General features: G+C 39.0%; 1 protein-coding gene across 1 annotated transcript in view; it reads left to right on the forward strand.

The window, feature by feature from the left end:
- SCLT1 (sodium channel and clathrin linker 1) overlaps positions 1-20,869 on the forward strand; it is a 257,901-nt gene that overhangs the window by 229,367 nt on the left and 7,665 nt on the right. Inside the window, exon 19 of the mRNA XM_068989603.1 lies at positions 18,072-18,150. Coding sequence (XP_068845704.1) covers positions 18,072-18,150 — 79 coding nt within the window. The remainder of the gene's footprint in view (positions 1-18,071; positions 18,151-20,869) is intronic.

Raw genomic sequence — 20,869 nt, forward strand, 5'->3', positions numbered from 1 at the left:
GATTTATGTATGTGAAATAAACATATATTTATTTCATTTTTAATTGTAAAAAAATTACTAGTTCTAGAATGCATTAAATTTTATACAAGATTTATATATATGAATTGTATCCCCTTCCTCTTTGGAGACATAATACTGAGGAATATATATGAAATCAAGCTGAAGTTTTGTTTTGTTTTGTTTTTAAATATTTATTTATTTGACTGCACCAGGTCTTAGTTGCAGCATGTGGGACATTTTTAGTTGCGTATGAGTTGTGACATGTGAGATCTACTTCCCTGACCAGGGTTTGAACCGGGCCTCCTGCATTGGGAGTGTGGAGTCTTAGCCACTGGACCACCAGGGAAGTCCCCAAGCTGAAGTTTTTTTGTTATTTTGTTTTTTTTAATTTGTTTGGCTGTGCTGGGTCTTGGTTGTGCCATGTGAGATCTGATCCCTGACCAGGGGTCAAACCCAAGCCCCATGCATTGGGAGCAGGGAGTCTGAGCCACTGGACCACTAGGGAAATCCCCATGTTAAAGTTGTTTTTGCAATATGAAAGTAGCCACTGAAGTATTTTCACTGACAAATCTCACCTTAGGTCATAATACAGCATTACATAGCAGCCACAATAAATTTATATTTTTTGAAGTTGAAGATTAAAATTTATGCTTATTCCAATGAAAAAATATGTTATAAATATGGTCTGTGCTAGACATATTTGCAGTAGCATCCATATTGGGGATTGGCAATTTGATGGATGCTGTGTTGTACCAGTAGAGCACAGGCTGACTGCTCGGTGCTCTTTCTGTGTCCCTGGGGAAGGATTCATTTGCTCTCCTTAGAAATGGTTTTGTTTTTAGCATGATTCAACAATACAATCCCAAGTCTTGAACCAATTAGGTCTTTTATTAATAAGTTACAAAATAGACACAGAGCTGTACGTTAAAAAATTCAAATGGCTCATTTTATGCATTTGACTCTGCCCATGCGGATTTTTCTGTATATGCCATGAATTGATGCATTCTGCCATTCAGGTGAAAAGTATTTATTAACAGCTGTCAAAAATGAGCTTTTTCATGTTGGATCCGAGCACCCTGCTTCCTAGCGTACCTTCATTGTGCCATATTGAGCATCAAAGCTTTCCTTCTGAAAAATCTTCCCTTTAAAACTTAGTGCTGGTCTGCCCTCACCAGGTCTTGAAAACACTTGGCTGTTTTTCTCTGTCCTTTCTGCTGCTGGTGGTGCTAAGTCGCTTCAGTCGTGTCCGACTGTTAGTGACCCCATGGTCTGCAGCCTACCAGGCTCCTCCGACCATGGGATTTTCCAGTCAAGAGTACTGGAGTGGGGTGCCATTGCCTTCTCCGTCTGTCCTCTCTACATCATAACAATTGAGTTCTTATAAATTGACTGTTATCTTCCTTACTATGTGTCCACCTATTTACTACAGTTAGGAGAATATTACAGACCAAAAGTGAAAGTGAAAGTGGAGTCGCTCAGTTGTGTCCGACTCTTTGTGACCCCGTGAACTGTAACGCACCAGGCTCCTCCGTCCATGGGATTCTCCAGGCAAGAATACTAGAGTGGGTTGTCGTTTCCTTCTCCAGGGGATCTTCCCAACCCAAGGATCGAACCCAGGTCTCCTGCATTGCAGGCAGACGATTTAACCTCTGAGCCACCAGGGAAGCCCAAAATCAGAGACTAAATACCTGGACAACCTCAAAACACTTAGGATACTAGAGCCCTCTCTGCCCTAGTTTTGCTGCCTTTGGAAACTTTGGCTCCTTCTGACAACTGACAATTAAATACTATTACCAGACACCTGTAATTTCTTAAGATCTTCCCATAAGCAAGTATAGCCATAATTAAATGCAACACAAAATAATTAAATGATTTTCCCACAGAAGGAAGTTTTTTATCTTAGTATCAAAAAGCTTAATATATGAAGCTCTTTAAAAATTTGAGCTCCTCTGTGGTATCTTCTTTCAGTTTGAAGTTTGTTTGAATTTGTAAAATTGTACTAATTCATCTATAATTACTTCCTCTTGATAAAAGTTACTCTTTTATCGTGAAATATATGCAACACAGAGAATTTTGAGCTTCCAAGGAGATCTATTTAAAAACCATTTAAAGTTTACATATTAATATAGAAGATCTGTAACTGTAATATATCTATACTAATCTTACTTGAATGAGAGATTATTGTTACTTTATAGATTAAATTTTTAAATTTCTTATGGGGGAAAAAGATTTGCCCTATAAGAAGCAAAATATATAAAGCTATATGGTGGTTTTGGCACAGGAGTAGATAATTTGAACAGAACATGGAACATGAACAAATTTTGTTCATGATAATACAGCACTTCAAATGAAAAGATGATGTTGGGAAAATTTTAAGTCATTTAGTATATTCTTTTTTTCTGGTTTATAGTTCTGAGTTTATTCTTGTAGCTATGTGTTCTCCCTCTTTTTTTAATTTATCTTTTTTAATTGGAGTGTATTGCTTTACAATGTTGTATTAGTTTCTGCTGTACAACAGCTTACATCAGCTGTATGTATACATATATCCCTTCCCTCTTGAACTTCTCTCCCATTCCTCCCATCCCACCCCTCTAGGTTAGTATATTCTTTATTCAGTATACAAAGTCAATTCCAGATGGATTAAAAAGCTAAATTCAAAACAAGGAAAGTATTAGAAGAAATTAGATTATTTTTATTATCTTTGAATGAGTCATTCTAATCAAAACAAAAACCCACAGTGCAAAAATTGATTAATTTGTTTCACGGTAAAAATTAAAATTCTCTGTGAAGAAATGCTAAACAAAGATAGAAAAACAAATACAAATGACAAAAAAATAAAGATCGACATGCAGAATCCGTAGAGTTCAGTAATTTAGAAAAAGAGTAACAGCCTAATAGATGGACACAGTATGTGAGCATGCAGCTCACAAAGGCAGATGTACAGAGTTCCTTAAAACCAACTCAGCCACAATATACACTGAAGAAATATTGTATTATATGAAGAAATGCAAATGTAAACAATTTTGCCCAGCAAATTGGCAAAAATATAAAAGATGCTTAACATGCAGCATCTGCAAACACATGAGAGAACGGAAATAGGGTATACAGTACTGGTGGAAATATAAACTTGCAAACCCTTTGTATCAGGTAATGTAGCAGTAGCTAAAAAGATTTCAACCATGCATACTCATTTGCAACATCAGGTACCAGAATCTGTCCGGAAGAAACGCTTGCATATGTGTAAACATGCAGTAACATATTTTGTTCCTGCCATCAGCCAGGCCTTTTCATATCTTTAACCATGGCTGTTAAAGTAGCCTGGATCACCCTGGTTTCTGCCATCATTTTTTTTCCTCCACTCTATTCCATCTTGCATGCTGCTCTCAGAAGTATTTTCCTAAAAAGGAAATAGAGTCCTGGTCTTGTTTACTTAAATATTTCTGTTTTATTGTTGCCTGAATGTTTGGTTTGGTTTGGGGTTTTTGGCAATCTTTCCTCCACCTTATTGTCAGCAGTCTGCCTGTCCCTACCTTGTGAAGGGCATGTTCTAGCCACACTGAACAACTGCCCCAAGAAGCCAAACATTGGTAAGGGCAGCCCTTTTACCAAGCCTAGTCTTCACTTCATTTACCTGTTAAGTATTTATTGAGTGGCACTGTTCTTAAAGTACTAAGGATAACAGCAAAGCCCCCTTATCTTTTTTGAAGCTATTAGAGTATTGATGGGAAAGCAGAAAATATTGAATAAATAAATATAATACATACATGTAAATAAATAAATTTTCTTCCTTCCAGACCCAATTCAGATATTATTTTTTTCTGTAAGGCATCCTTTATCCCTCTGACAGAGTGAATCTTTTTTCTTCCCAATTCCCGTACCACTCTGCTCATTCTTCTTTATGACACTTACTGAATTGTAGCACAACTATCATTTATGTTCACCTCTTCTACAAACCATGAGCTAACATCTTGCCCAGCATGTAGTTGTTCAATAAAATTGTATTGAATAGATGAATGAATAATATACAGTGTGTAATATTTTCTTCTCTTGTCCAGTGAGTGGACAATTCATGTATATTTATATGAATTACACAGCATTTGAGACTAAAGAATTCTCTTCAGTCTCTTAACACATTATTCTTGGCTGTATATATGTGATGTTTGGCTGCCATAACTGCTTTCCTTAAAAAAAAAAAATTTTTTTTTTAATTTTAATTAGCAGAATGAGAGGCAGCTGCAGGTACTGGCAGATTACAAAATGCATAATTACTAAAAGTAACTGAAGCATATTATAGTATAATTCAACAGAAAAAAAACATCTGGCACATGCTATGCTAATCTGTCATAAGAGAGTTTCAGAGAAAGCCTGCAGCTGGCAGATCCATCATTTCCCTGAAATGAATAGTACACCTTTTGTTTTCAATTCTCTCATATAGTATAGAATGGAGCCTTGTGCGATTTAATCTTTAGTCATCACTAAAGGATGTCATGCGTTGAGGAAATTTTCCCTTACGGTGTATCAACCAAAATACACATGACCCATCCTTAAAACTTAAACTGTCTCAATAATAACAAAATGATCTGAGTAATTATAGTAATTAATTATGATGCCTGAGATACTGGCCTACATTCAAACTCTCATCCCATGCCTTCAGGAACCATGACTTCTCTTCTCTTATTTAAAGTATCTGTGATATTTTCTTTTTTTAATATAAACTTATTTGTTTTAATTGGAGGTTAATTACTTTACATTATTGTATTGGTTTTGCCATACATCAACATGAGACTAGTGCATAGTGGGAAAAGCTGTGCCCTTCACCTCACATCCACACCTCTTCAGCGGTGTATATGCCAGTGATGTTGAGAACTGAAGTGTATTCAGAGAAGAAATGTTCTCTTTCAGCATAAGTTCGGATATCTATTTCTATGACAGAGACAAACTGAAAAAGACTAATTATTGTTATAAAACAGCTTCTAATGTTGACCTTTTTGAAATAATCTGTATTTCCAGCTGTCTACTGAATAGGTACCTCAAACTAAGCATTTTCAGTACTTGTGAACTAATTTCACCTAGCCCAGTTCCTGTATTTTATTTCATCCCATATTTTTCCATGTGTGGTACTGTCTACCCCCTTGTTCAGCAGAACTCTGGGTGTCAACCCCTTCTTTTCCTCACACCCCTGATTATCAAGTGTTGTTCATGCTGCCTCCTAAGTAACTCTTGAATCCGTCCATTTCCCTCCAACAGTTTAGGCTATCAACACTGCTCACCTAGATTACTGCTAAAAGCCCCTAATTTACTACAGTCATGTTTACTCACTATTTTTCCTGCTATAATCAGCAAGATTCTCTGATTTTTTTGTGTCACTTCTCTCCTTAAAATACTTCAGTACCTCCCCAGTGGACTGATAATTAAGTCTCCACTTCCCATCAAGACATGTAACACCTTTGTGTTTCCTTATATTACCTTATACATATAAAATCCAAGCTGTATTTCTCTGTTCCCAGCTTCTTCCTCTCTCACCCCCACCCCCATATCCTAGTAACAGTCTGTTCCATTCACACTGAGCTTCCTTTCAGGTTTCTAAATTTATTATCCCTTCTATTTCCTGGCCTTCACACATGGATTTGATTGTAACACTCTTCGTTACCCTGCTTTTGTCCATCTAACTCCTATTTATCTTTCATATATCAGCTTAAAAACCTACTTCCTCTGAGAGACAGCTTTAATCCCCTAATCCTCCATATGTGTTCCCATAGCATTGTGAACTTTCTATAGCGTTTACTGCCTATAGCATAACCCTCATAGCTTCTCACATTTTCTGGTTGTTCCTAAGCTTCACTGTGGCAGGAACTGGATCTTGTTCTTCCTCGTCTCCATAGCACCTAGCAAAGACACTCACTTCAGTATTTATTGAACGAGTAGACTTTATAGTTCTGTCAATCCTATCCTAAGATCAGCATTTAAAATTATATGTTATGAGGAAAATTTATACAGTTCTTTGAAACTTTGAGTTCATTCTTCAAATAAAATTAGCTTTCTGTGGATGATTTCTATAAATCAAGCTCTGTAGCCATTGGTTTTTGTAGCAGTAGTCTCCTCACTTTATCACACCACTTGATGGCTACTTTAAATGTAATCACCAAATTATGTAATTAGTTGTGATATGAGAGCAAGTAAGTAGCGAAAACTTTGAAAAAGTGAGATGTAGGATATTGGAAATGTTCTGATTGAATGGACTAATTAACTGATTCTGTGGAATTAACTAAAATTTACCAGGGCTAAAAATCACCTTCTGTGTGCCAGACACTGTTCTAAGCTTTGTGGATGTACTTTCTCTTTTAGAGCTTTCATTCCAGGATAGGGAGAGAAATAATAAGAAGGTAAACTAATAAGTAAACAAAATGATTCTTTGTATTTTAAATTGCATGAAGAAAACAAATGCAGTGGTGTGAGAGATGATAATTCAGACAGGTTGGGAGCTACAAGGGCTGGACAGTTTCTTAAAAAGTAGTCCAAAAAGGTGATATTTAAGCTGAGGCTCAAATGATAGAAAGAAATCAACTATATGAAAAAGCCAAGGAAATATTCCAGGCAGATGGTAATTAGAACAATAGTAAGTACAAAGGTGCAGTGTTAGGGAGCAGCCCCGTGTTAAATATAGTGAGTGAGGAGAGAGAATGCTGTCAAGGTGAGGAACTAGGCAAGGATCAGACCTTGCAAATCTTGTAGGCTATAATAAGTCAGCTGCTTTTACTTAGTTTTAAGCAAGATATTTAAGTAGGACTATTTTAAGTTAAAGTCCAAAGTGCAGCAGTAGGAAATCACTGGAGAATTTTAATCATTTCTAGGTCTTGAAAAGGCCTCTTTAGCAATTATGTGGAAAATAAACTACAGAAAGGGCAAAGAGAGGGAAAGCAGCCATTAGATTGTGACAGTATTCTAGGCAATAGATGACAGTGGCTTAGTACAGAACATGGTGGGTGGAGATGGAAAGAAATGGGCAGTTATGAAATATTTTAAGGGGGCATCAGGTAAACCTTCTGGCTCCGCTGGTAAAGAATCTGCCTGCAATGCAGGAGACCTGGGTTTGATCCCTGGGTTGGGAAAATCCCCTGGAGAAGGGAAAGACTACCCACTCCAGTGTTCTGGCCTGGAGAATTCCATGCACTGTATAGTCCATGGGGTTGCAAAGAGTCGGACACAACTGAGCAACTTTCACTTTCACAGGGTAAACCTTACAATAAGTCAAACATAGGGGTTGAGAAAATGGAGGGAATCAAAGACAGTGCTGAAGCTTTAACCTGAGCATATGGGTAGACAGTAATGATGTCCTTCGAGGGAGGGAGGAAGCTTGGGAAGGTACAGATAAGAAGTGGTTGCCACTTTGGACAGGTTGTTTTGAGGTGCTCATTCGTATTCCTCTAGGCTCATGTTGTCATTCAGTTGCTCAGTTGCGTCTGGCTCTTTGTGACCACGTGGAATGTAGCACGCCAAGCTTCCCTGTCTATCACCAACTCCCAGAGCTTGCCAAACCCATGTCCATTGAGTCGATGAGCCATCCAACCATCTCATCCTCTGTTGTCCACTTCTCCTCCTGCCTTCAGTCTTTCCCAGTATCAGGGTCTTTTCCAGTGAATCAGCCAAAGTAGTAGAGCTTCAGCTTCAGCATCAGTCCTTCCAAAATGTCAGGGTTAATTTCCTTCAGGATTGACTGATTAGATCTCCTTGCTGTCCAAGGGATTCTCAAGAGTCTTCTCAAACACCACAGTTTGAAAGCATCAATTCTTCAGCACTCAGCCTTCTATATGGTCCAGTTCAAACATATGTGCGTGACTACTGGAAAGACCATAGCTTTGACTATACAGACTTTTGTCGGCAAAGTAACGTCTGCTTTTTAACATGCTGTCTACGTTGGTCATAACTTTTCTTCCAAGGAGTAAGCGTCTTTTAATTTCATGGCTGCAGTCACCATCTGCAGTGATTTTGGAGCCCAAGAAAATAAAGTTTCTCACTGTTTCCATTTTTTTCCCCATTTGTTTGCCATGAAGTGATGGGACCAGATGCCATGATATTGGTTTTTTGAATGTTGAGTTTTAAGCCAGCTCTTTCCCTCTCCTCTTTCACCTTCATCAAGAGGCTCCTTAGTTCCTCTTCACTTCCTCCCATAAGGGTGGTGTTATCTGCTTATTTGAGGTTATTGATATTTTTCCCAGCAATCTTGATTCTAGCTTGAGCTTCATCCAGCCCAGCATTTCACATGATGTACTCTACATGTAAGTTAAATAAGCAAGGTGACAATATACAGTCTTGACGTATTCCTTTCCCAATTTTGAACCAATCCATTTTTCCATGTTTGTTTCTCATTGTTGCTTTTTGACCTGCAAACAGGTTTCTCAGGAGGCAGATAAGGTGGTCTGGTAGTCCCTTCTCTTTATGAATTTTCCACAGTTTGTGGTGATCCACACAGTCCAAGGCTTTGGCATAGTCAGTGACGCAGAAGTAGATGTTTTTGAAACTGTGCATTCAGATAGTTTATCTTCCCTTTTCTCCTTGGCCTTTCGCTTCTCTTCTTTTCTCAGCCATTTGTAAGGCCGCCTCAGACAACCATTTTACCTTTTTTGCATTTCTTTTTCTTGGGGATGGTTTTGGTCACTGCCTCCTGTACAGTGTTACAAAGCTCCATCCATAGTTCTCTCAGGCACTCTCTTTACCAGATCTAATCCCCTGAATCTATTTGTCACTTTCACTGTATAATCATAAGGAAGTTGATTTAGGTCATGCCTTACTGGCCTAGTGTTTTTCACTACTTTCTTCAATTTAAGTCTGAGTTTTGCGAGAAGACACTCCTAATATGAGCCACAGTCAGCTCTTGATTTTGTTTTTGCTGACTCTATAGAGCTTCTCCTAGTTCAGCTGCAAAGAATATAATCAGTCTGTTTCGGTATTGACTATCTGGTGATGTCCATGTGTAGAGTCGTCACTTGTGTTGTTAGAAGAGGGTGTTTGCTATGACCGGTGTGTTACCTTGGCAAAACTGTTAGCCTTTGCCCTGCTTCATTTTGTATCCCAAGGCCAAACTTGCCTGTTACTCCAGGTATCTCTTGACTTCCTACTTTTGCATTCTAGTCCCCTCTAATGAAAAGGACATCTTTTTTGGTGTTAGTTCTAGAGGGTCTTGTAGGTTTTCATAGAACCATTCAACTTCAGCTTCTTCAGCATCAGTGGTTGGGACATAGACTTGGATTACTATGATATTGAATGGTTTGCCTTGGAAACGAACCAAAATCATTGTGTAGTTTGGAGACTGCACCCAAGTACTGTATTTTGGACTCTTGTTGACCATGAGGGCTTCTGCATTTCTTCTTAGGGATTCTTGCCCACAGTAATAGATATAATGGTCATCTGAATTAAATTTGCCCATTCCAGTCCATTTTAGTTCACTGATTGCTAAAATGTGGATGTTCAGTCTTGGCATCTCTTGTTTGACCACTTCTAGTTTACTTTGATTCATGGACCTAACATTCCAGGTTCCTATGCAATATTGTTCTTTATTTGCACCACCAGACGCATCCACAACTGGGAGTCATTTCTGCTTTGGCCTGGCCTCTTCTTTCCTTCTAGAGCTATTTCTCCACTTCTCTCCAATAGCATATTGGACAGGGTCATGGCCTAAATGAGATCACTTTAGGAGGATCTAAGTGCAGATTGGGAAAGAAGGAACCTGGACTGTGACCAACATTGCCCTGATATTGATGAAACTGGCCTGCAAACCTGTGGTGTTTTTAGTTAACTCAATGAAATTTGAAACCTGTTTTCATATTTAGGTCTTTTGAGGTCACAGTTTTTGCAGTTACCATTTTGCTGCATACTCGGGATTAAATTTTTTTCGCTTTGCCTGTAGATCTTGATATTATGTTATGCCACAGACATACTTTAATAATACCTCTTGTAAATGATTGGGCTTAAGGTAAGAGGCAGTGTGCTTTAGTTGAGAGAACATTTTGATAAAAAGATTGAGTATGAAACTCGTTTTTTCTTTCAGTCACTGCCTGACCTTAGGAACGTTAACTTTTCTGAGTCTTAATTTTTCTATCTATAAGATGAGAATAACTACTATTTTGCAGCATTGAAGTTATAATAGAAGTGAAAGTCGCTCAGTCATGTCTGACCCATGGACTATACAGTGCATGGAATTTTTCAGGCCAGAATACTGGAATGGGTAGCCTTTCCCTTTTCCAGGGGATCTTGCCAACCCAGGGATCGAACCCAGGGATCGAACCCAGGTCTCCCGCATTGCAGGCGGATTCTTTACCAGCTGAGCCACAAAGGAAGCCCAAGGTTATAATAAAGTACAATATTAATTGTATCAGGTGTAGTGGAAAACCCTCCTGGCTGATGTCCACTTAATCGTGGGCATCATCAACCAGTGAAGTTTCTGTAGAAAGCGTGCTGACCAATGCCCAAGGCACTCTGCATGCTCTTGTCTAATCAACTTAGATACTCTAGTGTTGTCTGACACTGTCAATATCAGTGTGATTGTTCCCAAACCAGGTTATATGCCAGTTTCAGAAATACATAATTAATTAAACCAGTGATACGTTAGTAGAAAGGAAAAGTTATTGTTTCTTTTTAAATGGAATTGTATACTTTTAGAGAATATGCTATTGAATTAGGTCTAGATAAGCAACTGTAAAATAGGGTGAATACTGTAACAATCTAGAATAATTCTGTATTTGAATTGTTTGCCAAGTGCCTTTAAATTCTTGTACCACTGTAATGAAACCAAAAGTGGAAATAATTAGATGATATCATTATGGATGTGGCTTGTGTAAGAAAGACATTCAACATTAAAACACTCCAATCAGTATGCTCATACTTTAAAGGGAAAAAAAATTCTTTCAGAATTTTGTATATTCCATGCAAAAAGCTCAGCCAAAATCCTTATCCTTCCTTAGTGCTCAGACCTCTTACAAATTGGAGGAAGACTCTGGATCTTCTTCCCACACAGGATAAATGTGAAGATCCTGGGGTATAGTTCAGGGTGTTTGTGAACCTACCCAAAACCTCTCCATGGGCCAGAGGAAGGGCCCTGGCCTTGGTGCTCACTCTTCACCCACCTCTGTCTCCAGTTGAGGAACTGGATGACTTCCCAGTGCTGATTCTAATATTTTCTTAGTAAATGCAGCATTCATTTATTTATGAATCATTTTGTGAAATTTTCTCTGCACAGAAGGTAGTGAATTAGTTACCTTTTACAACTAGTTTTTCAATTATGTTTTGTAGGCGTGACTAGGATTTTCTCTCACATGCACATGAATTGATATCTGTGAACTGAAAATTATTTAGGACACCAATGGACTAAGCAGTTCCCATTGGGGTTATAAAGAATGCCTATTTCTTCTGTAGTTATAGGAAGTCGGTAGAAGATAATTTTACCTTAAACCTTATAACGTGTTAGATACTATGCTAGAAATTATGGATAACTTGGGTACAGTTTCATTTAAATTCTGTGGCTAGTATAAAGTGATCTTTAGCTGCCATGATGTCACACAGAAACTGGAAATGCTGTCTATCTCTGTACCTCCTGGCCGGCTGCGCTTAAATCATCCCCAATAGATATGGACATTGCTGTTTTTAAAGATTTCCAGCGAAGAGATTATATAGCTTTACTTGGCTAGAGTCTGAAATGTAATACCACTGTGAAACTTTCTGGAAAGCTTTATTTTATGTATATCCTAAATCACTAATGATCTAAGGAATTCTCAATTATGTTCCCTAATGAAGAGACATTTTCTCATAGATAATACAGAGTCAGATCATCCTCCTGAGTCTTTCCTTTATCCCTGCAGTGAAATATCCTGACAGAGAAATAAGGAGTTGCAAAGTACTGACAGGCAGGCTCTAGGAAGGTCTCGAGGGACAGAGCTGGTGAAATCACTTTTCTCCCCAGCCTTTAATACCTTCTAAAATTTCATTCAGGAGTGAAACTTAAAGGAAATGCTTAACTAAAAAATTACCTTTTCTTGGGTTCTTCAAGTCCTTTGGAGAAAGTAGCAGACTGTAAGTACATTTTTTAAAATCTTTATCTAAAATATGTTTTCTAACTGCTAAGTTCCCTATGAAAATTTAGCCATAAATCTGCAAATATTTATTAAATCCCTATGTGTAAAGTCCTTTGGCATATACGGTAGAAACTAAAAACAATCCCCTTTTTAAAGTTTCCATTATAATTGGGGGCACGTGTGTGTGTGTGTGTGTGTGTGTACTTGTATACGCATACACACATATATAAACCACCCATTAGAATTACAATAGGCAATTGCCAAATGTCTTCTACATAAAATAAGTATTAACACATTGCTGTGAGAAGAGAACCATCTGGATTAAAGTGAACCAGGAAAGAGACATGGAAAGAAGTGGAGCAAAGGTGGAATCTTAAAGAGTAGGCAGGATTTTCGTGGAAGATCCACAGAAGAGGATACAGAAAATGACATGAACATGAGCTTAGAGATGGCACATATGTGTTCTATTGGCGAGACAGTGAGAACTGATTGAACTGAAAGGTTCCTATTGAAGAGAAGATTGGAAAGATAAATTACACAAAGTTTTAGAAGAATCTGAAAGTCCATCTCAGGAATTTGGACTGTTTTGTCCAGTAGCAGAGAACCACTGGAAGTTACTGCTCAAGGAAGCAAATTATTGAAGTGGTGCTTTAGAAGGAGAAATACCCAGTGGTGGGTGCATTTAGGGAAAAGTACACTGTTAATTGAGCACCTCTGTATGCACCGATGGATGCTTTGCATACAGTTTTTCACCTGATACTGAGAAGCCCAAGCAGTTGGCAGCTGCAGTAAATCTAAAAATTAAGTTATAAGAACTTGTTGTGATGGTCACACTGAATAGAAATGAACATTAGATGCAAGAAATACTACTGCACAGAAGAATCTGTTTAGGGGCAAACTAGATGTTGCATTCAAGAAAAAGCGAGAAATAGAATCGACTTTACAGTTTTTAACCTAAGCAGTGATGTTGTCAGTATAAAGACTGAGTAGGAAGATGAAAAGTAGGTTGTATCTCAGCACTGAGAAAGTAGATTGGCAGGGTAGTACGAAAAGTTTGATGTTAGTCATGTTAAATTTGAGTATAGGACTGAAGCTTTAGGGAAGAAATCAGAAGTAAAAATATAATTTGTCAGATTTCCAGGTAAGTATCTATGCTCCTTAAAATACCCCTTACATACACAAACATTCTCTTTTATTTACTCATCTAACCAACATTCAGCAGTTGCCTGCCGTGGTGCACAGTACAGGGGAGAGGCTAAGAGCACAGACTGGAATCAAAGAGCCTGGTTTTCCAATCCTGACTCTCAGCTGACTAGCTGTGTGACTCCAGGCAAGTTACTTAACTTGATTTGTAAATGCCTCTGCCTCTAAATCGTCTTGTGTGTAAAAATGGGCATCTCACAGGGTTACTATGAAAGCTAGAGAATTAGTTTATATAAAGCACTTAGAGTTCAGTTCAGTCGCTCAGTTATGTTCAACTCTTTGCGACCCCATGGACTGCAGCACGCCAGGCCCCCACTGTCCATCACCAATTCCCGGAGTTTACTCCAACTCATGTCCATTGAGTCAGTGATGCCATCCAGCCATCTCATCCTCTGTTGTCCCCTTCTCCTCCACCTTCAATCTTTCCCAGCATCAGGGTCTTTTCAAATGAGTCAGTTCTTCACCATCAGGTGACCAGAGTACTGGAGTTTCAGCTTCAACATCAGTCCTTCCAATGAATATTCAGGGCTGATTTCCTTTAGGATGGACTGCTTGGATCTCCTTGCACTCCAAGGGACTCTCAAGCGTCTTCTCCAACACCACATTTCAAAAGCATCAATTCTTCGGCACTCAGCTTTCTTTATAATCCAACTCTCACATCCATACATGACTACTGGAAGAACCATAGCCTTAACTAGATGAACCTTTGTTGGCAAAGTAATGTCTCTGCTTTTTAATGTGCTGGCTTCTGCTGCTGCTGCTGCTGCTGCTGCTGCTGCTGCTGCTGCTACTGCTACTGCTAAGTCGCTTCAGTCGTGTCCAACGCTGTGACCCCATGACGGCAGCCTACCAGGCTCCTCCGTCCCTGGGATTCTCCAGGCAAGAATACTGGAATAGGTTGCCATTTCCTTCTCCAGTGCATGAAAGTGAAAAGTGAAACTGAAGTCGCTCAGTCGTGTCCAACTCTACGTGACCCCAAGGACTGCAACCTACCAGGCTCTTCTGTCCATGGGAGTTTCCAGGCAATAGTACTGGAGTGGGTTGCCATTGCCTTCTCCGGTATGCTTTCTAGGTTGGTCATAACTTTTCTTTCAAGGAGTAAACCTCTTTTAATTTTGTGGCTGCAGTAACCATCTGCAGTGTTTTTCGAGCTCAAAAAAAAAAGTCTGACACTGTTTCCACTGTTTCCCCATCTATTTCCCATGAAGTGATGGGACTGGATGCCATGATCTTAGTTTTCTGAATGTTGAGCTTTAAGCCAACTTTTTCACTCTCCTCTTTCACTTTCATCAAGAGGCTCTTTAGTTCTTCTTCACTTTCTGCCATAAGGGTGGTGTCATCTGCATATCTGAGGTTATTGATATTTCTCCTGGCAATCTTGATTCCAGCTTGTGCTTCATCCAGCCCAGCGTTTCTCATGAGGTACTCTGCATGTAAGTTAAATAAGCAGGGTGACAATATACAGCCTTGACATACTGCTTTCCCAATTTGGAATCCGTCTGTTGTTCCATGTCCAGTTCTAACTGTTGCTTCCTGACCTGCATACAGATTTTCTCATGAGGCAGGTCAGATGGTCTGGTATTCCTATTTCTTTCAGAATTTTCCACAGTTTGTTGTGATCCACACAGTCAAAAGCTTTGGCATACTCAATAAAGCAGAAATAGATGTTTCTCTGGAACTCTCTCGCTTTTTCTATGATCCCTCGGATGTTGGCAATTTGATCTCTGGTTCCTCTGTCTTTGCTAAATATAGCTTAAACATCTGGAGGTTCAAGGTTCGCGTGTTGCTGAAGCCTGGCTTGGAGAATTTTGAGCATTATTTACTAGTGTGTGAAATGAGTGCAATTGTGCGGTAGTTGAGCATTCTTTGGCATTGACTTTCTTTGGAATTGGAATGAAAATTGACCTTTTTAGTTTAGAGTATTTAGAATAGCGATATGCTAAGTCACTTCAGTCATATCTGACTCTGCAACCTATGGACTGTAGCCTGCCAGGCTCTTCTATCCATTGGATTCTCCAGGAAAGAATACTAGAGTGCTGGAGTGCGTTGTCATGCCCTTCTACAGGGGATCTTCACAACCCAGGGATTGAACCCATGTCTGTTATATCTCCTGCATTGGCAGGTGGGTTTTTTATCACTAGCACCACCACACAGAGTAAGCAGGGGAATGTTTGCTATTATTACTACCATTACCATTATCTCCACTTTCTCGGTGGAGAGCACTGTTGCTCACTGTCCAGTGAGGGTGACTGCTTGATACACAATAGAATAGACATTTACACAGATGAAAAGGAACTTAAAGCTAATAATTTTTTCAGGATAGAGGGGATATATGTATATCTATGGCTATGTCAACAAAGGTCCGTCTAGTCAAGGCTATGGTTTTTTCAGTGGTCATGTATCGATGTGAGAGTTGGACTATAAAGAAAGCTGAGGACCAAAGAATTGATGTTTTTGAACTGTGGTGTTGGAGAAAACTGAGAGTCCCTTGGACTGCAAGGAGATCCAACCAGTCCATCCAAAAGGAGATCAGTCCTGGGTGTTCATTGGAAAGACTGATGTTGAAGATGAAACTCCAATACTTTGGCCACCTCATGCAAAGAGCTGACTCATTTGAAAAGACCCTGATGCTGGGAAAGATTGAAGGCAGGAGAAGGGGACAGCAGAGGATGAGATGGTTGGATGGCATCACCGACTCAACGGACATGGGTTTGGGTAGACTCTAGCAGCTGGTGATAGACAGGGAGGCCTAGTGTGCTGCGGTTCATGGGGTCGCAAAAAGTCAGACATGACTGAACAACTGAACTGAACTGAACTGATGGCTGATTCATGTTGTTACATGGCAGAAACTAACACAACATTGTAAAGCAATTATCCTCCGATTTTAAAAAATGCATTTTTTTAAAGTTAATAATTTGTATCATTGTGATCCTAAATTTTGTGAGAAATTATTACTATCTAATAGTAATTATTAGAAATTATTTGTATTATTCAAATAAATTGTCATGGGTAAGCAAATAGCATAGGTATCAAATCATGCAGTAGGTGTTGTCTGAAAAGGTATTGTATAAACTGAGTGTTGGCCAACTTTACGATCACTGTATCGTCTTCCTCTCAATAGTACTCAGAGGTTATTTCTCATTAGCACTGATGTGCATACCGTTTAATTACATTCAGCCCAGAAGGCTGGCCACATTAGTCATTTTGCTTTTCTTTGTTATGTTGAGGAGTAATAGTAATTTAACCCATGCCTCATACATCTAACCTGCAGTGGCAGGTGGGTTCTTTACCACTAGTGCCACCTGGGAAGCCCGTAAGCTACACGAGATACTTTAAGCACAGCAATTTATCCTACCTTATTGTCATACGTGTGCATGCATGCTCAGTCGTGTCTGACTCTTTGCGACCCCATGGACTGTAGCCCACCAGGCTCCTCTGTCTATGGAAATTTCCAGGCAAGAATACTGGAGCAGGTTGCCCTTTCCTCCTTCAAGGGATCTTCCTGAGCCAGGGATCAAACCAGCGTCTCCTATGTCTCCTGCATTGGCAGGTGGATTTTTTACCACCAGCACTACCTGGTATTGTTACCACCAAAACTAGCTAAGGTGAAACATTTGAGTTTGTCTGTCACACACTCAGTGACCAGTGCTCAAGCTCCTCATTGTCAGTGACCTGACCTGTACTGCTGAAGCCACTGAGTAGGAATAAGCCATTCCCCATTAGTCTGTAAGTTCTGTTATGGCACACCCAGGTGTTTACACCACATGCTAGAGTGGTCAGTAGATATTTGTGAAATTGATTTGTGGACATTTTTTGTTCTATCCTATGTATTTATAACAAATAGCTTGCTGATTTTAACTATCCATTCAAATATAGGACACTTGCAGAACTTACCAGGTTTTTAGGCTCACTTTGAAAAAAAGTTAAAGCTGATAACTGGCAGTGTTAATCTACTGATTTATTTTAGAAGCAGAAGTAATGTCAGAGGATAAAAACCAGTCCTGAATGAACTATTTTAATACTCAGATTAATTTGATCTTGTAAAGTTATTTTAAAGTCTCCATTGTATCTGCTTCTAACCTGGGACTTTTGAGATTATCTTTGGCCAAAGGAAATACAATGCTTATATGTTAAACAACAACAAAAAAAGATGACACTTATGTGCATAATTCTATCTAATAAAGCATAAAGGATATGAATGCATAAGATAAAACAAATAACAATCAAAACTTATATTTTAATCCTGAATATACTGAGCTGAAATGGTGTTTGGAGTGATTAACATTACCTTAAATTTCCAAGAATTGGGCCTCTCTAAGAAGCGCTATATGAACATTAAAAACAACAAATACTATATGTTTAATATGAATATACTTTTATTTTAATGCCAAATAATATCTCAAGATAGTGACATAAGGGATACTTTGGCACTTTTGAAATATGTGAGGGGAGGTTTGATTTTTTTATTGTGGTAAAATATACCTAATATAAAATGGACAATTTTAACCTTTATTTAAATTGTAAAATTTACTGTCTCAATCTATTTTAAGTGAACAGTTCAGTAGTGTTAAGTGTATTCTCGCTGTTGTGCTACCACGCTCCAGAGTATATGTGTATTTTACAAAGAAATGAGTCATTCCAGATATGGCCTATTAGTAAGCAACTTTTATTTTGCACACAAGATATTTTTTGTTCAGAACATGAACATGTACCTCACTAATAAAGATTCTATTTTGTTAGGTTTGTGAACAGTTATAGTAATGGTTTTTTCTTCTTTTCTTTTTCCTCTCTCTTGATTAATAGGAGTGAGCTGAGTCGACAGAAACTTCATACCCAAGAGCTGCTTTCTCAGCTGGAAATGGCAAATGAAAAGGTAGTTGAGGTAAGATAATGGCCCTCCTGGGAAGCGCATGCTATAGAATCTTACCTGAGCCAAGTCCAAATTAATTCTCTACTTGGAAATGACCATGCGGATGTGAGTATTTCTTGCAGAAATCATACATAACACTAAAAGTCCACACATAATGCGAATAAAAGCTTTGGACGTCAGTGATTCATCATATTTAAATGACAGACAGAGCTCCTATTTCAATTTCACCAGTATAGCTTGTGCTGTTTCAGATCCTCTTTATTTCTGTGCATGTCTAAGATTTTTTTTTTTTAACCCAGTTCCACTAATTTTGTTTTAATCCATCAGAAAGACATGTAGGAAATACTTTTGCCTACTGGAATATATGAAAGCATTCCTTTACATTAACGCTTTAGAACTAAAGTTAACAAGGGTTTATCGTTGTTTTCGTTGAAGAAAAAGAGTTAAACAATTTCTAGATTATAATTAGAACTTTCTAGAACTCTACTTCTTTATTTGATGTTTTAATTTCTGACATATTTCTTGGAATTTCATTAACAGGCTGTGTGGCCCACTAGCTCTCTATGGCCTTCCTTAGGAGCGTTAGTGAAGTCATTGCCCTTCAGTCTTATAGCATTACAAATTGACATGAGAAATTTAGAAAACAATTAGACCATAGCCATTAAAATACTCTTTGATGTAGCTCCCCCTTCCACGAATCTGTCCTAAGGAAATAATTTAAAATATGAAAAAAAATTTTAAAGGAAAATATTCAACACAGTAATGTTATTTTTTTGGAAGATCAAAAGCAACTCAAATGATCAGTTAGAAAAAGAACATTTGCATATATTATGATTTATCTAATCTGGACTCTGCCTTCACCATTATGGTAGCTGCACAGAAATATGTACCTTATATATCATCTGATTGTAACTATGAAAATGATTAGTATAGAGGATGGCAGTTTTTCCTCAAGTTTTCTCTAATGTTAATGATGTGCCTCTTAAATTTAAGACTACATATTTAAACATCTTGGTAAATTGGAGCAGCTAATAGTGTTCTCTTCATACAATTTAATTTTGCTTTTGGGCACAATAAGAAATAGAATAAGCACATTTTAACAGGATAGTTATTTCAGTATTTTGTATTACTAGGCATGACATTCACTCTTATCACTTGTATGTTGGGACACAGGAACTATCTAGTTCAAAAAAACTCTATAATAATTCTGTGTGTGCATAGACTTTTTTTTTTTTTTAGGCTAGTAGTTAAGCGTGGAGAAGGCTAATACATTTTTTAATTGATAGATTGCTTGCACTTGTCTGCATTACACCATGTTGTGACAGATTGACAGTCATGATGCCTGTGTAGTTGCCTGAGGCTGCTCTAACAGAGGAAGAAAGGCTGGGGTGACTCAGTCAGCAGATACTGGCTGACTCACAGTTCTGGAGGCCGGAAGTCCAGACTCAGGAAGACAGCAGCTCTGGTTCCTTCTGACTTCCCCAGGGGACAGTCTCTTCAGGCCTCCCTCCTCACTTCCAGTGGCCTTAAGCATTCCTTGTCTTGCTGATGGTGTCTTCCTATGTTCTTCCCTTTGTACATGTCAGTCTCTGTGTCCGATTTTCCCCTTCTTATGAAGACACCAGTCATATTGGATTAGAACCCACCCTAATGACTTCATCTTAACTTAGTCATCAACAAAGAACCTACTCCAAGTAAGGTTGCATCCATAGCTGAGGGGATAAGGGCTTCAGGGTGTTTCTTTAAATATAACACAACCCCTACTAGTGCCTTAATAACTCCGTTGACCCTGATACTCTCTGATATATGCAGATGTATTGGGAAACTTGGAAAAGATTTCTTCTTTTATTACTGTTGTTTGTGGTTGTTTTAGTCACTAAATTGTGCCTGACCCTCCAGGCTCCTCTATCCATGGGATGTTTTAGGCAAGAATACTGGAGTGGGTTGGTATTTTCTTCTCCAGAGGATCTTCCTGACCCAGGGATTAAACCCATGTCTCCTGCATTGCAGGAGAGCCACCAGGGAAGACGGTAAAGCATCTGCCTACAATGCGGGAGACCCGGGTTCGATTCCTGGGTTGAGAAGATCCCCTGGAGAAGGAAATGGCAATCCACTCCAGCACTCTTGCCTGGAAAAATCCCATGGACGGAGGAGCCTGATAGGCTACAGTCCAAGGGGATGCAAAGAGTCGGACATGACTGAGCGATTTCACTTTCACTTTCTCCTGCATTGCAGGCAGTTTCTTTACCACTGAGCCACCAGGAGAGCCCCACCTTCTCTTTTTTAAGTAATACTTTCAGCATATCAGCAGGGCTTCCCTGGTGGCTCGGAGGGTAAAGCCACGGCCTACAATGCAGGAGACCTGGGTTCAATCCCTGGGTCAGAAAGATCCCCTGGAGAAGGGAATGGCAACCCACTCCAGTACTCTTGCCTGGAAAATCCCATGGACTGAGGAGCCTGGTAGGCTACAGTCCATGAGGTCGCAAAGAGTCAGACACGACTGAGCAACTTCACTTCAGCATGTAAATCATTTAAGATAAGTCTCAATAGTGCAGATGTTAGTCGCTCAGTCGTGTCTGACTCTTTGTGACCTCATTGACTGTAGCCCACCAGGCTCCTCTGTCCATGGGATTCTCTAGGCTAAATACTGGAGTGGGTTGCCATTCCCTTCTCCAAGGGATCTTCCTGACCCAGGGATCAAACCTGGGTCTCCTGCACTGCAGGCAGATTC

This window comes from Capricornis sumatraensis, chromosome 17 (genome assembly GCF_032405125.1).
Source record: "Capricornis sumatraensis isolate serow.1 chromosome 17, serow.2, whole genome shotgun sequence".
NCBI classification, from domain to species: Eukaryota; Metazoa; Chordata; class Mammalia; order Artiodactyla; family Bovidae; genus Capricornis; species Capricornis sumatraensis.